This window comes from Emydura macquarii, unplaced genomic scaffold (genome assembly GCF_026122565.2).
Source record: "Emydura macquarii macquarii isolate MOO-44397 ecotype Brisbane River unplaced genomic scaffold, CSIRO-AGI_Emac_v2 contig_1253, whole genome shotgun sequence".
Taxonomy (NCBI): Eukaryota; Metazoa; Chordata; order Testudines; family Chelidae; genus Emydura; species Emydura macquarii.
The window spans coordinates 41961789-41978923 of record NW_027131390.1 but is presented as its reverse complement, the minus strand read 5'-3'; the positions used below and the strand labels follow the sequence as shown (position 1 = coordinate 41978923).

General features: G+C 48.3%; 1 protein-coding gene and 1 pseudogene across 1 annotated transcript in view; both read left to right on the top strand.

Annotated features, from left to right (window-relative positions):
* The first annotated feature begins 802 nt into the window (after positions 1-802).
* Positions 803-5768, top strand: LOC137152975 (UDP-glucuronosyltransferase 1-6-like; annotated as a pseudogene).
* Positions 5769-12100: 6332 nt separating this feature from the next.
* The window catches only part of LOC137153370 (UDP-glucuronosyltransferase 1-6-like), a 53127-nt gene continuing 48092 nt past the window's right edge, over positions 12101-17135 (top strand). The window contains 1 exon segment of the mRNA XM_067548615.1: positions 12101-12968. Within this exon segment, the coding sequence (XP_067404716.1) occupies positions 12105-12968 (864 nt within the window). The 5' untranslated portion in view covers positions 12101-12104.

Below are 17135 nucleotides of genomic sequence, written 5' to 3'. Positions count from 1 at the left end.
CCACTGCTCCTCAAAGGCGTCCAGGGAGCCAGTGAACGCAGCCCAGAGGAACTCTGCCTGAAGACATGACTTGAGGGAGGATTAGAAGTAGGCCCCACAGTTGCAGAGCACCTCCCCATCCAGCTTCCTCCTCCTGGTATGGTGGATGGCCACCTTGACCAATGCCTGGAGGAGGTTGACCAGGAGGTTTTTGGGTCTTTGTGGGGTCACCGATGGGGTGTGCGTAAATCAGTAAACCTGGAAAAAGTGACCCAGAACTGGAGGAGGTGATTCTAGAGGAGCTGGAAGAGGGGCTGCAAACTGTCACACTTGATATAAATGTGCGCCAGCCTCTCTCTCTCTCTCTCTAACCAGGGGAGGTCGTGAACTGCGCCAAGTATAGGTCCATGCTCATGGCTCCACAAAGGAGCTGCCCACTATTATCCCCAGTGGGCCATGGGACCAGGGTGGAATACGGACTAGCCCACTGGGGATCCCTCACCCGCTTTGGGTGGTAAGAGGTCCTGCACCTTGGTGTCGGGGCATCAGGGCAGGACATGAGGGGAGGAAATGAAGGGTGTGGAGCCATGAGCACATACAACTGTTTCCTGGGCACACTTCGGAGATGGACTGGCTGTGTCTGACGCAGCCAGCTCAAATGGTATGTGGAGGGTGGCCAGGGAGGCTTGTGGTGCACATGGTAAGGTCTGTAGGGCCGGGGGGGGGGGGGAGGGGCAGGTAGGGAGCACCTCTCTCTCAGGACCTGCTCAAGGAAAAAGTGAGAGAAAGGCAATGGGGCTGCCCTCAGCTCCTGGAGTGCACGATGTGGGGATGCTGGGATGAAGAGCCCCATGTGCCATCCAAGCACCAGGGGACCCATCCCATCCCTGCAGTCGTGGTCCAGGAGGTCTCTAATCTGGTGTGCCAGCTGGGACCAGCCTCTGGCACACTGAAAGGGTCATGTAGCTGGGGCTCTGCAAGGAGGTCCTCCCTGTTGGCAGCCGCCACAGACCTGGTCACCAAGACTAGCTTCCAGGTACCTGAGGAGATCCTGAGAAAAGACCAGCAGCTTGGAGAGGTCTTGAGGGAGATCCCTCGGGTGGAGATAGAAGAGCTTTTAGTCATATCGGAGCCCTTGGAGGCGATGGAGGAAGGTGTGCGCCAACGCGCTCCTCGCTGGACTACCTGTAGTATAAAGGAGTCTCTGCAGGGCCCGGAGGTAAAATGTGTGGACCTGACTGCGGAGGCTGTTCTCTCTCCTCCGGAGGAGGCTCAGGATGCCTGCAGAGACCCAGCGCAGCCCCAGTCAGAAAAAACTCCAGGATCTTCTGACGGCCAGCCAGGGCACCTGGGGGCAAGCTTGGGGTGTTGAGCTGGTGCCAGAGGGTGGTCAGGACCAGTTGGTTAAGTACCAGCAACCTGCCCTGAAGGAAAAGGCACTGGAGTAGCCCTGTCCACCTCTGCAACCACTCAGCCACCTTGGCCTAGAGATCACCCCAGTGAGGGGTAGTCAAAATTGCAGCACAGATTACGAGCACAGATTTCTATCAACACAAATCCATAGATTCATAACCACAGTCTGTACACATATCCCATAACCACCATCAAGTTCAGAACCTTACAACCATCCATAAAAGGCCCTACTTGATACACTTTCATAGTGCAATGACACTGTATGGAATCAGTTGGTCAGCTCCTCATTTGGGGGATTTAAACCTTCTGTCCTCCCCTTGAGGTGTCTGGACCATCGTGGTCATGGGGACACCTGCCCAGTTTTGTTGCTCTGAGGTTATTCTGATCGCTCTTGTATTGCTGCTGGCCAAGTTCAGAAAAAGCCAATGCTCAGCTGGTGTAAACTGACAGCAGTGAAACGATGACAATGTACAACAGTGGAAGATCTGACCCATAAGGTTAAAGAATCAGAAAAAAGTCAAATTGGAAGTGGGCTATCCTATTATAGGTTCATAATGTGTTTCTCCTTGTCTAGCTTTGTAAATGGATAACATCTGAAAGGACTACAGGGAGAAGAAAGTTAACTACAGTGATCTTGAAACTATCCACATGTGGCATGGAAAACAGATCATGCGGAAGAGAGAGAAAATAGTTTAATCGTTAAATTTATGCAGACCCATATAAGACGAAGCTTCCACTTTGAAGCCAATCATCTCCCATTTGAAAGGATTATATAAAGTGCTGTCTGGATACTGTTGTTTAACTGCATAACATTAAACACTGATCTGAGAAGTTAATACAGTTTCAGAGCAATCAAAGCAAATCAAAACGGTTGTAGGAGACCGTGCAACTCTTCATTTTGAGTTCTGCATTAAAATCCTTCTTAGCAGAATATTTTGCTTTTCTTACACTGAGAAGGCTCCTGGGATTAGATCTCCTTATCCACCTGTGATCAAGTTTCTTCCTCTGTTAATATTTGTGGGCTCAGCTGAAGGGGGAAAACTGTTGGTGATGCCTGTGGATGGAAGTGCCTGGCTGAATAAGCGTCTAATCTTGGAAAGGCTCCAACAGAACAGGCATGAAATAGTCCTTTTGACACCAGAAACAAATCTGTTTTTGAAATCAGCCAAGAATTTCACAACGAAAGTCTATTCAGTGCCTTACAAAGATGAACACGTGAGTGCGCTAATAGAGACTTTTGGTAAAGCTCACTTCATTGAGCGACCTTTTTCAAAGCTTGTGTTTTCACTGTATGGAAGTCTAGCACAACCATTCCAACTGCTTTTCTGAAATTGTGAGAGTTTGCTGAGCAACAAAGAACTGATTCAACACCTAAAGGAAAGTCAATTTGATGCCATCTTCACAGAGCCAGTTGCCATATGTGGGACAATAGTTGCCAAGTATCTCTCTCTCCCTTCTGTTTTCTTCATCCGTGGATTTCCATGCGACATAGGATCCAAGGCAACTCAGTGTCCAAAACCACATTCTTATGTCCCAAGAATGTTTACCAGCTACACAGACCACATGACCTTTACTCAGCGGGTGCAAAACCTGCTGCACAGCATGCTGGCCTTCCTGTCTTGCATTGCTCTCTATTCCCCATTTGAATGGCTGGCTTCTGAGTTTCTTCAGAAAGACATGACCGTGCATAATCTCTTAGAGCAAGGCGCTCTTTGGCTAACAAGACTAGACTTTGTATTCGAGTATCCCAGGCCAGTGATGCCCAATATGGTCTTTGTTGGTGGATTAAACTGTGCTGAGACGACCCAGCTGGCTCAGGTATGTATGTTCTGTTTGCCCTTTATCAGTACTGGGGCAAACTGGGCCAGGGTTGCCAGCCTTGCATTTTAGTTTTTACTGACATGAAGATCAGAAGTTGAGGTTTTTTTACTGACATGGTAAACGTTTTACTGACATCACTAAAAATACATAAACAATACAATCACGCATGATATTCTGTACACAGGAATTTGGACTCATGCAATTGTTTTAGCTGCAGTTAATTGATCATTCGGGTTCTTTGGGCATGTGCAATAACAGAAATGATATAAGAAGTAATTCTGAATGACCACAATCAATGTCAAAATACAATACGTTTTATTTCTACCCAATTTTACGGACATTTTCATTGATTTATGGATTTACTGACCATCTTAAAATTGTACATTTTTTTTTACTGACTGTGCGTAAATTTACAGACGGTTGGCAATCCTGCCCGAGGTTTTCCCAGCACCAGAACTGAAGTTGGCTGGCACTTCTGAAACTGAATTGTCAGCCAGCAAAGGCAGTCATAGGGCTAATGCCAGGAATCAGTGCAAGGGAGGGCAGCTGCTGTTCTTGGGAGGCTCACATCAAGCCTTTGTCTGGTGAGTTTCTCCCTCCATGCAAGTAACTCGCAAGGCAACTACTGAGCCCAGGTAGCAGCCACCTCCAGGGTTCCTGCTTGGGGGTAGAAGTCAGCATCAGCAGAGGCCACTGCAGGCCTCCGTTGTTCTGTGTTGCAGAGCAGCTGAGTTGCTGTTTAGTGCCCTCTGCTGAAATGCCCTGACCATGCTCAGGATCAGGAAGGATAGTGAGGGGCAACTCTCCAGCAGGGGAATAAGAGACCTATTCAGGCCTCAGGATCTGGGTCACCGTTAGCAGTAAGCAATTTTTAGAATATCCTTTATATACACCCGAAAAAGAGTTTTCTAGTCACTGATGAGAATTACTCTTTGTAATTTTGTTCTTATTGTATTTTTATGGAGGTCCGGTTAACATAGTCATCCCCCAGAGGTGGAGAGAAACTACTGACTTATAATACATAGCTCAGGTATATTTCCCCAGGGAATTAAAGTGCAGCTATAGCCTTCAAAGGGACCCTGGAACACCAATATTGTTAATTGCTCCTCAGTTTCCATATCACATGGACTTGGTTTACAGATAAAAAGATGCTTTACTAGCAGCCAGTCCTGCAAACTGGGATCTGAGAGTCAAGCTGGGTTACATTAGGACTTCAGTAACATCCGTGCAACAATTGCAAGGGAGATAGGGAGCCTGGTGGGGGCAGAAAGCCACAGGGCTTCCTTACTGATGGCCTAACTTCCTACTGATCCCTCATGGTTTGCACAAATCCCTGGTGATCTTTCAGGTGACAGAGCTGGGCCTTGTAGCTTATTTAAACCCTGATTGAGCTATCAGGAGATGAATTTCAACAGAGGCTCCTCAAGGAGATTTCCTCCCTTCTCAGTCCTTTTCCATAGATTCTTCAATTCCAAGGCCAGAAGAGATCCTTGTGATCCTCTAGTCTGACCTTGTGTGTAACACAGGCCATAAAATTTCACTCAATTTCACCACTGCCCGGACAGTCGTGGAGAAACCTGTCAAAGTATTTGCAAGAGTGGGGCTACCCCAAGAGCGCCTCACAGACCAGGGAACCAATTTCACCTCCTGACTGTTCCGGGCAGTATATGATATCCTCGGGATCTGGAAGCTCCAGACCTCGATCTACCACCCACAGACCAATGGGCTAGTCGAGAGGTTTAACTGGACCCTTAAACACATGCTCCGGAAGCTCCCCCCTGAGGATTTGCGGAGGTGGGACCAGCTGATCCAGTCCCTACTCCTAGCCATACGGGAAGTACCGCAGGCCGACAACCAAGGGGGATCCTCGATCTAATGCGGGAGTAATGAGAGAAGGCCCCCTCACCAATGCAGGGGCTGCTGTAGTATGTCCTGGACCTGCAAGAGTGCCTTTGACAGGCAGGGATTCTAGCCCAGGAGAGGCTGCAAACTGCCCAAGCCACCCAGGCCCGGACATATAACCAGGGAGCACACACCCACTCCTTTGAACCCAGTGACTGGGTCCTCGTATTACTCACCTCTGCCGAGTCCAAACTCCTGGCCTGATGGCAAGGGCCACATGAGATCATCTGACAGGTCGGCCCGGTGAACTACGAGGTCTGACAACCCGACCAGTGGAAGAAGAAACAAGTTTACCACACCAATCTGTTGAAGCCTTGGCTTCAGGAAGGGTCTGTTAATCAATCCTCACCCCCCTGATCCGGACCTGGGACCACAGATCCCCAAACCGGAAGGCCCCGGCGAACCCCAGTTGGGCACCGACCTATCCGAGACCCAGAGACAACAAGTGAAACAGCTGTTGGAGTCTTTTGCCACAACGTTTACCGCGACCCCCCAGGAAAACCACCCGGGTGTACCACACCATTAAGACTTGCCCCGGCAAGGTGATGCAGACCGGTGCAAGATCTCCCCCCCGCCATCTACAGGCTGTGGTGGAAGAGGAGATCCAAGCCATGTTGAGGCTTGCAGTGATAGAACCCTCAACCAGCGAGTGATGGAGCCCCATTATGCTGGTACCGAAACCTGACAGGTCACACTGATTTTGTATCGACTTCCGGCGCATTAACACCATCTCAAAGTTCGATGCCTACCCCATGCAACGGATCGATGAGTTACTCGATCGACTTGGGGAGGCCCAATATTTCACCACGCTTTACCTCATGAAAAGATACTGGCAAATCCCACTTGATACCATCTCCAAGGAAAAGACAGCATTTGCGACCCCCAGTGGGCTATATCAATTTGTGAGGATGCTCTTCGGATTCCACGGGGCACCTGTGACGTTCCAGTGGCTGATGGACCAACTCCTGAGGCCCCACGTGAACTACGCCACAGACTACCTGGACGACATAGTAGTATACAGCCGCCACTGGAGTGACCACCTGAAGCAGGTGGCCGCCATCCTGGGGACTTTGCAGAATGCTGGGATGACCGCAAACCCCCAAAAATGCTGCATAGGGTGGCAGGAAACCACCTACCTTGGGTACACCCTGGGTCAGGGAACCCTCTGGCCCCTGAGCAGGAAGGTGCAAGCCCTGCAGGAATGGCCCCGACCAACCACCAAGAAGCAGGTGAGGAAGTTCTTGGGTTTGGCCAGCTATTATCAGAAATTTGTACCCAACTTTGCCACCATTGCCGCACTCCTTAAAGTCCTGCTGAGGAAGGACCAGCTGCTTCAAGTCCAGTGGACCCCGAAATGTGACTGGGCCTTTACCATCTTGAAGAATGTACTGTACCACGAGCCTGTTCTCTACAGCCCCAATTTCAGTAGCACCTTCGTGGTACAATTGGACACCTCGTCCGTTGGATTGGGGGCCATTCTCACCCAGAACTTTGATGGGGAAGAACACCCCATCCTGTATATAAGTCACAAGCTGTTTCCCTGGGAACAGAAATATGCGACAATAGAGAAAGAGGTGCTGGCCGTGAAGTGGGTACTAGAGGCCCTACAGTATTACCTCCTCAGCAGCCATCATTATCACAGACCATGTGCCCCTTTGTTGGCTCCACCAAATGAAAGAGACCAACGCCCAGGTAATGCGCTGGTACCTCACCCTGCAGCCCTTCGCCTTCAGCATTCAAAACTGGGCAGGTAAAGAGCATGCCAATGCTGATGCCTTGTCCCACTTAGGGGAAGGGGCGCAGGCCAGCCCCGGAGACTGGGAGCTGGACTGGTGCGTGTAGCAAGGCACTGTGGCCTTCCTCAGAGCCTGGGCCCAAGGAAGGGACATGACGCCACTACTGGGCAGAACCAGGCCCTACAGGCCAAATACCCCAGAAGTAGAGGGGCGGAGCCAGGACAGGAAAGGGAAGTATAAAAGGCCAGCCCAGCGGGTCAGTCAGGGAGAAGTTGCTGCCGGAGGCAGACGTGTCTTCCCAGAGGCTGCAGTCTGGGCCTGACCCAGGCCCTGTGGCTGTTAAAAGAAACTGCCCCACCAACCGGAGCCTCCAAGGCCTGCCCAGGCCACCAGACCTTAGTGACTGGAAAGGGCCGCCGGGCCTTAGTAGCTGGGAAGAACTACCCAAGACTGCTGGGTGGGAGAAATCCCCTGAGGCTGGTCTTGACCTGGAGGAGCTGCCTGACTGCGGGGACCCATTGGAGTGGCCTAAGCCTGGTGTACCGGAGGACCCCCTGTGACCTGGAGGAGCTGCCCTCCGCTGATGACCCTGAGGAGTTTCCGGACCTGCTGCCGTCGACAGTGAGGGATTTGTGGGACTTCCCCTCACCATCTACCCCAGTGACCTGGAGGGAGATGGCTGACTACAGGTCCCGGGGACAGGGTAGGAGGAAGTAGCCCAGGGACAGCCGACTAGAGAGTAGCTGAGTCTGGGGTTGGACTAGTCAGCGTGTTGCGGCTGGATTCCCCACTGACAGGGCCCTGGGCTGGGAAACAGTGGAGTTGGGTGGGCCTGAGTACCCCTCCCACCTTCCCTAACCACCCCGGGAGTGCTTGGTTTCCTCTGAGCGGTACCGGAGGATACCGAGCTTTACCGGCCCTATCCACTTGGGGCCGGGGGCTATTGACTACTTCACCAGCCCTGCCCGGCTTGAGGGCCAGGGGCTGTAAACTACTTACTCTGCCCTGCCTGCTTGAGGGCCAGGGGCAACCGACTGCTTACCAGCCTCTCCCTGTTTGAGGGCCTGGGGCTATAGATTGCTTTTGCTTGCCTGTCCCGCTTGAGTGCTGGAGGCTAAAGACTACTTTGCCTGCCCCACCCTGCCTGAGGGCCGGGGGCAATAGACTGCTTGCCCACCCCGCCAGTTGAAAGGCAAGGGGTCATGGAGTCCTTACCAGCCCTGCCCTGTGTGAGGGCCAGGGGGCTACAGACTGCAAAGGAAGCCCGCCCTGCCTGGGGCTGGGGCTAAAGACTCATAAGCCATGAGCTTATTCTCCTAGACCAAGGTGCTGTGGCCTTCCTCGGAGCCTGAGCCTGAGGAAGGGTTGCGACACCCCAGATGCACCGTGCTACCAGCCTATACTGGCCCTATTTTAGATTTATTTGTATGTATAATTTTATAGACCTCTAGCCCACAACCCTGATCTTATGCACACAGTTTTTAAAAAAAGAACTATGTTTGGAGCTGCAATAATTTTTTTTTAAACCAACAAGGGGCTGAGCTTAAAAATGGGCAAGATGGAGCTGAGGAGAGGAAAATGGACATTGTGAAACTCTCTGTGGCGGTGTCCAGGATGCCTATGAAGTCTGGAACTCATGTTGTTTTGCTGCTTGTCTCTCACGCACTGCTCCAGGGGGCAGGTTTTCTAATCCTTGAATTCTTCTTGTGGCTCTTCTCTGATCCCTCTCCAATTTACCAACATCCCTCTTGAATTGTGGTCTCTAGAACTGAACACAGTATTCCAGCAGCGGTTGCACCAGTGCCAGGTAGAGATACAAAATAACCTCTGTATTCCTACTGAAGAGTTCCCTATTTTATGCATCCAAGACTTGCATTAGCCCTTTTGGCCACAACATCACATTGAGAGCTCCTAGTCAGCTGATTATCCACCGTGACCCCCACATCTTTGTCAGAGTCCCTGCTTCCAGGCTAGAGTCCCCCATCCTATAAATATGGCTGACATTCTTTGTTTCTAGATGCCTGTCCTCTTCATTATGTGCTACCCCCTCAATTTTTGTGTCATCTGCAAACATTATGGGTGATGCTTTTATGTTTTCTTCCAGGTCATTAATAAAAACAGCATAGGGCCAAGAACAAATTCAAGCAGGACACCACTAGAAACACACTCATGCCATTGTGCGTTCCTTGTTCCTGCCTGTCACAGGCCAGTTCAAAATATGAAAGCGTTACATTCTTTTTGCAATATATTGTGCATTTAGGGCTTGTCTTCATTTACCTCGGAGATTCGGTGGCAGTCGACCAGAGTTATGCAAGCTACACAAAAAACTTGCGTAACTCCCATCGACTTCTTTGCTTCTCTTCTGCGCGATGTCTTCACTGCACTGCGCCAATGGGATCAGTGTTCCCATCGATGCAGCACTACGCCACTTGAGGAGGTGGTCTTAATATGTCGATTTCTGGATCGACTGAGCGGGTCTTCACTGACCGATCAGTTGATCCAGAGAAGTCAATCTGATGGTGGTGAATTTGCTGCCGTCAGTTAAGACATAGCCTTAGTGTGGCAGGTGTGATCATAAACCCACAGAGGTCCAGTGCAGGGCCAAGGATGCTAGAAAAACATGTTTTGCCATCCAACCTTTACTACATTAAAGGTTTCAGAGGGGTAGCCATGTTAGTCTGTATATAGCAAAAACAACGAGAGTTCTGTAGCACTTTAAAGACTAACAAATTTAATTTCAGTAGGCATAAGCTTTCGTGGGTTGCACCCCACTTCCTCAGATGCAGTTGGTAGAAATAATATAGCAAATACAGGCAACATATATATAGTAGGTAACATATATATATCCAAAGGCATAGACAACAATGGGGTAGGTGGATGAAAGCCAGGTACTTGAGGCCTAATGACAACCATTGAGTAGGAGGTGAGAATGGGTGATCAGAGGAAATTACTTCTTGTAATGAGAGAGCCATTCCAAATCCCTGTTTAAACCCAGTTTGAATGTGTCAAGTTTGCAGATAATTTCTAACTCAGCAGTTTCTCTTTGAAGTCTGTTTTTGAAATTTTTTTGTGATAGGATAGCAACTTTCAGGTCAGAGATAGAGTGTCCTGGGAGATTGAAGTGTTCTCCAACTGGTTTATGGATGTTATTATTTTTTATGTCTGATTTGTGTCCATTTATCCTTGTGCGTAGTGATAGTCCAGTTTGGCCAATGTACATGGCAGAGGGGCATTGCTGGCACATGATGGCATATATAACATTAGTGGATGTGCAGGTGAATCACATCAATCATACCATAAGGGGCTCATTATCTGAATGACCTTTTCAGCACTGATGAGAGACGCTATAAGAATGCAGAGTATTTTTTAAATTAAAAACTAGGATGGAGGTGAGGGGAACTATAGAATTATTTGTAGGGTAAGTTTTTACCTTGGTATTCATCCCTCTGATGTATTTATAGAGAGCAATCATATCTCCCCTCTTTTGGTTAGACTAAACAAACCAAGCTCTTTGAGTCTCCTCTCACAAAGCAGGATTTCCATTCCTCAGATTATCCTAGTAGCCCTTCTCTGCACCTGTTCCAGTTTGAATTCATCTTTCTTAAACATGGGGGACCAGAACTGCACACAGTATTCCAGATGAGGTCTCACCAGCGCCTTATATAACGGTACTAACACCTCCTTATCTCTATTGTTTCCCTGACACCTTGTTCCTTTTGTGCATTCGGTGCTTTGTCTTCAAGTACACTGTAACGTGTGGACTTCTGATGGAACAAGCCAATGGTTCTCAGTGCACCTCTAAACACATAGGGCTTGGAGATGGACTCCTCTGAGCAGCTGTATATTTCTACATATGCAGTTACAGTTGAATTTTGAAATCGAAATAATCACACACAGATTTGGGGGGGCGACTTCCCCTGAAAGGCTCAAAAACCAGTATAGAGGTTTAGGAAAAACCCCACAATTAATTATAAAAACACCCCATAATTTTTAAGCTAAGCTCATGATTTGTGAATGTCTGAAGTTGGCCATGTTTTGGCTGGTGCGCTGGAAAATGGATGTTCTAAGGGCTAAGTCTGGTTTCAAACACTTGAGCTAAAATCCAGAGCATGGTGCTTAACTCAAGTAGCTGGCACAGACCCTGGACAAATGCATGGGTTATATGCAGAGAATCCTCCCTCCCTGGCTGTGCAAGGGATGTGAAACTGCTCTGAGGTCGGTATTCTAAGTAATACCTGACTCAGCTAAAATTCAATTCCTTCTCCCCTCCTGCCTCCAAATTCATTGGCTCTCATTTCTCTCCAAATTAATCCACTCTCCAACCTTCTCTGCAAATCTATTACTTCTCTGCAGGTCTTTAACTAGTTTGTCAGTTAATTGTTCACATTCCTGTGACTTAACTTTAGTGTATAGGTCTGTGATATAATGGTCAAGGATTTTACCTCTTAGCGGGTTCCTTGTGAAGAAATTATAATAATTTCTAATACTAATATAAAATAACAATAATTATAGCAGTGGCTGATGTCCACACTGTTCTCCTTAGGTCGGTAGAGTGTGTCCTCATCAGAAGTACTTCCACCAACCTAAGAGGTAGTGGAGGGAGCTGAGAGACCCTTCCCAGCTCGCAGCCGAGATCCGGGCACCAGCCGCCCACGTCCCGCCTGATCACGGCTCATAACTGGCGGCAGCTGCCTGCTGTTGCATCCCACTCCAGGACCGGGCAACCGCAGGCAGCTGGGAGCCAGGAACCAGTTGCCCTGGCTTTCTTGTCAATTTCTTGTCAAAGCCTGCCCCAGCTTTCTTGTCAACGTCACCGCTCTAGCTATCCACAAAAGTCTCTAGTGTAGATCAGGCCTATAACTCTATACTCAGTTTCTCTATCTCTAATATGTGGATGGTATTTTCTTGCTTTTCAGGAGTGTTATGAGACGTAAAGTACTAATGTTAGTAAACTGCTGTGAGATCAGGTCCAGCTCAGGTTTGGGGCAACAGTTTTGGTCAGTTTTAATTTGACTCAAACTGGTTAACTTGTCCTTTCTCTGTGTTACTTTCACCACTATTTTTGTTATTCCCAAAATATTCACAAAATCTAACCTCCTGCAAATTAATGATTAACATATGCTGAAAGAATGAAAGGTCGGTTGAGCTCAGAATAGAACAAGCATATACTGCCAAAAAGTGGGTGTTGCTTCTCCGAGTATAAAAGGCAGTCTCAAACCTCTGTATAGTAACACTCTTTTTCTATCCATTGAGATGGCTTTTCTTTTTCATCAACTTCATCAATTTGCATCAGGGTTTCTTCTTATATTAGCTTCCTTCAACTTTGCTGAAAGTGGAAAGGTGTTGGTGATACCACAAGATGGAAGTCACTGGCTCAGCATGCGTGCAGTGGTACAGAAGCTCAGTGAGAAAGGGCATGAAATAGTAATGCTTGCTCCAGAACCAAATTTGCTCTTGAAAGAATCAAAGCATTACACAAGGAAAACATATGCTGTGCCTTATACCCAGGAGGATCATGACCAGCGTTTTAGCAAATTTGCTAAGAATCTCTTTCGTGAGGTCTCTTTTCCATACACTATCCTTGCGGAATACCGGAACAACATGTACGTCATTAATATGTTTTTTCACAACTGTGACAGCCTCCTGCAGAACAGAGATATCATACAATACTTGGAAAATAGTAAATTTGATGTGCTCTTCACAGACCCAGCGTTGCCCTGTGGGGTGATCCTGGCAGAACATCTCTCCATCCCTTCTGTGTATTTCTTTCGTGGATTTCCATGCAGTTTAGAGCATGCAATCTGTAAATCTCCCAACCCTGTTTCCTATGTCCCAAGATGCTATACCAGACACACAGACCACATGACTTTTATTCAGCGAGTGCTGAACCTACTTGTTAACTCCTTAGAGACCTCACTTTTTAAGGATTTATATACCAAATACCAGGACATTGCTTCACAGTTTCTCCAGAGAGACGTGCACTTACCAACACTTTATAGAAATGGCTCCTTATGGCTACTGAGATACGACTTTGTGTTTGAATATCCAAAGCCAGTGATGCCCAACATGGTCTTCATAGGAGGCATCAATTGTGAGGAGGGAAAAACCTTACCTCAGGTACGTCCAGTGATTCTGTTTTGTGTTTGCACTCTTGTTTTGATTTTTTTTTTCCTGTGGAAAAAGGCTGTAGATGAGCAATGAACATTGTATCTCATTGTAATGTACCTAACTTACAATACGCTCCTCTGTGGCTCGCTGCACAAAATACAAAATAGGATGCTGCCTGCACTAAATGTGAGTCAGACTCCAAATGATTTTCTCTTGCTATTGACAAACTTCATTGCCTTAACAAAAATTAAAAGTCTAAGAAATACTACCAAACAAACAACAAAAAGGCCAGCTTTACTTAAAAGTAGGCAAACCAAAGTCTGCTGCGTTACAACAGTGTAAACCTGGAGACAGGCCATTGACATTATTACCTGGCTAGAGATTTTTCTCTGTTGTAAAATTAAACCGGACTTTGTAACTTTGGAACTGATGTTTGTAATTTTCAAAAAGGAACCTGCTCAAAGAAAGCAAAATTCCACAGCTGTATGTAATGTGATGTCGGCACAAATGGTTGGTTAACCCTTCCACCTGCCCCTGTGAGACCATTTCCTCCAGTCTCCTGATCAAACTTCCCTCATTTTCTTCCCTTCTCTTCCTCCTCAACCTCTCACTCTCCTCAAGTTCCTTTCCTTCACAATACAAGTTTGCTTTGATCTGTCACATCACAGCACCCTCCCGCCCCCAAACTCACCTCTCTCCTCAGCTGTCACCACCGCCTCTTCCTTTCATTTACAAGCCATTGAACATGCTATCTGCAACCATGGGATCAAGTTCCTTTTTTTCCAGTTTATCTTAAATGATCTCCAACCATTTCACTGAAACTGCCATCTCCGAAGTCACTAATGACCTCTTCCTGACCAGATCCCCAGGTTTTAGTCATCCTTATCCTCAGTCACCTCTTGGCTGCTTTTTTGCCTCTGTTGATCACACTTTCTTTCTTGAAGATCTGTGCGCTGCAACACTGTCCCCTTGTTCTTGTTGAGAATGGGTCGGCGTGTGTCTCACTGTGGGACTGGAGGGTATTTGAATAGCAGGGTCTGTTGGGGCTGCCCAGGTCTGCCTTTTGCTCTGGGCTCTGGCCCAGGGACCAAGTGTTAAGCAACTAGGTCTGCTCCTTCAGACCCACTCCTGTTTCCCTCAGCCAGCACCTACCTCCAACTGCTAGTGCTGCTTTCCTAGGGCCTTTGCTTAACACACCAGCCTCCCCTCTGGTTTTCAGGCCTCTGAGTTCTCCCAAGGTCCTCCCAGCTCCTTCTTTCACAGCTGGAACACCAATGTCTCAGGACTGCCTCCATGTGCTTGACTTGTTTCCAGGGCCTGCCCCCCAGGATTAATTCCAGCCCTCTGACCTTCTTCAGTCTGCCTCCCTCATACCCTTCCTGGAGCACTCCCTACCTCCTCTCTCCTGGTTTTTTTCTAACAGATTTCTTCTCCCTCTTTGTATTATCTTTCTTGACCCTTTCATAGCGTGGGTCACTAAATTATTTTAAGTTGCCAGACAAGAACCAGCTGATGGTCAGATGCTTGGTTAATGGTAAAGCTGGACCTGACTCCCCTTCAAGAGGCAGCCAGATTATGGCAGACACACCGACTTGTGTACTTGAACCAAGCTTAAACATAGATCTTCGACTGAAGGGACATCCCAGAGGAGGACATGAAGCTTCACTCGTCCAAGGGCAAAGCCCCTAAACAATCAAGGAAAGCAGGAGATCCATAACTCATCCCAGAGCTGATACCCACAATGGAGCCACACAAGGGCCTGTGAGATGCCTTGGAGGAATTGATATTACCTCCTGAGATGTTCCCTGTACTGAAGAGTTGACAAGCCCTGGGATTGGCTCCAGCTCCATACTACCACACGACACTTACCCTACATATAATCCTCCCTGTTACCAATATACTCCTTCTCACTGGCGTCGATCAGATGCCTCTCCCCTGCCATCAGAGAACAACCCCAAAGAGGGCATTGGGGAGCCCCTGTTCAGAGTGCCATGCCAAATGGCATGGGAATGACACTGCCATGAAATATCAGCTAGACTAGTACACATATGGCAATCTGTCTTGGCCATATTGGGAGTTATGGGAACCATCCTCCCATGTGCCAATGGTGGACCACTCACCGGCACTTCTAAGAAGAGGAGGAGATTCCAGACCTCTGTGACATCGCTGGCTAGGCCACTCACACCAGAACTGGATGTTGGCCTACAGGAGAAGGGTGACAACACAGAGGGGGACAACAAGCACACCCAAGGAATTTTCCTCATGCCCCACACCAGTGACTGATGATTTTTAAGACTTCTAAGACCTTCTGTCCCAAATCCTGGGGACCTTGACGTTGACTACATTCACACGGGAAAATTCTTTGAAGCTTTTTGACATTCGGAACATGATGCTGCTGTCTAGGATCTTCCTCCCCATTAATGAAATGATCCTGGAACTGGCCAAAAGCCCATGGCAGACCCCTGCCACTATTCTTCTCATCTCCAAGCGAGTGGAGAAGAGGTACCAGGTGTTCCCAAAGAGCTTCGAGCCCATGTACACCCATTCAGACCCTGGGTTTGTGGTTGTTTCTTCACTGCAAGAAACATCAAAATCCAGCCAAGACACTCCAAAGGACCTTTGTGGATATATGACATATTCATGAGCCTTGCTGCAACTTTGAGTGGCAAACTACCAGATATTGTTCAACCGGGGGCTGGACTGGATGACTTTCTGAGGTCCCTTGCATCTCCTGTTTCTATGATTCTAGGAAATGCTGTTACCTCACATGGCAGAGGATCATTCTCTTTTAGAAATCCCACAGGATGGCTGGAATTCAATGAAGGCGATCAGAGAACATTGCTGAAGGCAGCGGTAGAAGCATCTGACAAAGCTGCAACTTTGATGGCTCCAGCCATCACAATGAGATGGGTCTCATGGTTCTGGGCATCACTCACTAAATGTGAAGTACGGACCACAGTAGAGGACCTTTCAAGGAAGTGGACCTCTTGAGCCAGAGGACCGACAACATGTTTCTGATCCTCAATGACTCAAGAATTCCCTGAGAACTTACACACCAGGTCCTGACAGAAAATGGCGCAAGTACCAGCCTTGCCAAAGGCAGTGGATGCCATCTTACTCCCAAAGCCAAGAGCTGGAGAATCTACGCCTGCCTGAGGCCTCAGTATAACCCTCCTGAGGCTTGTAGAGCCTCCATGAGAACCTCTCTCAGAATGCTCCTTGCACCACCTCCTTGTGAAGACAGTCATCGTAGCAGCTATAGTGTCACCCAGAAGAGTGAAGGAGCGTCAGGCACCTATGGCTGAATTCCCCACCTGACATTCCATAGGGACACCTGAATCTCATTCCTAAGGTGGTTTCAGAATTTCACTTAACACATTCAAACAACCTGTTTGCTTTCAGAAGTCACACTCAGCACCGGCAGAACAGAAGTTGCAGACACTGGAGGTAACCAAGACAGTGCTTTATTGTATTGACCAGACCAAGATGTTTGGACTGTGACTCTGTCTGTTTATAACCACAGCCAGGCATTCTAAGGGTCTCACAAAGAGCATTGAAATTGAGAACACAGTGTGTTTCGCTGTGGTACCGGCTGGTTGCTAGACCTTTCGTGTCGAACATCAAGGTTCCTTCCACCATAGCACAAGCGATATCCTCCACCGGCTTCTGAAGTGTGCTAATATCAGAGATCTGCCAGGAATAACCCACGGGCCTTTGTCAAGGACTATGCCTTAGATTAGCGGTTCCCAAACTCTACCATGTTGGATACCACCAACCTAAAATGCCACCTACCACCACCAATGGGTCAGGGCACTGGGCCCACATGGGAGAGGGGTAGGACCGGGAGGGGGAAGGGGTGGAACCCTGCAAATCTGCGGCTATCCACGGATATAAAGCAGCTATCCACAAATCATTTCTGGCAGATAGTGGAGCAGATGCGGATGTCCAAGGCGGGGAAGCAGTTGTTTGCAGCTCATAGCCTTTGAGACTGCTTCCCCACCTTTGAGATTGGGGGTGGGAGCTATCCGCTGATCAGCTATTCTGCAGGGGCTCCCCTGTCAGCCACCGATCCGCTGTTCCACGGGTCTCTCACACTGGTCAGCTCACATTCTCACATTGATCAGCTGATGAAGATCACCATACTGCGGATGGCGATCCACGGTAAAATAATTGCCG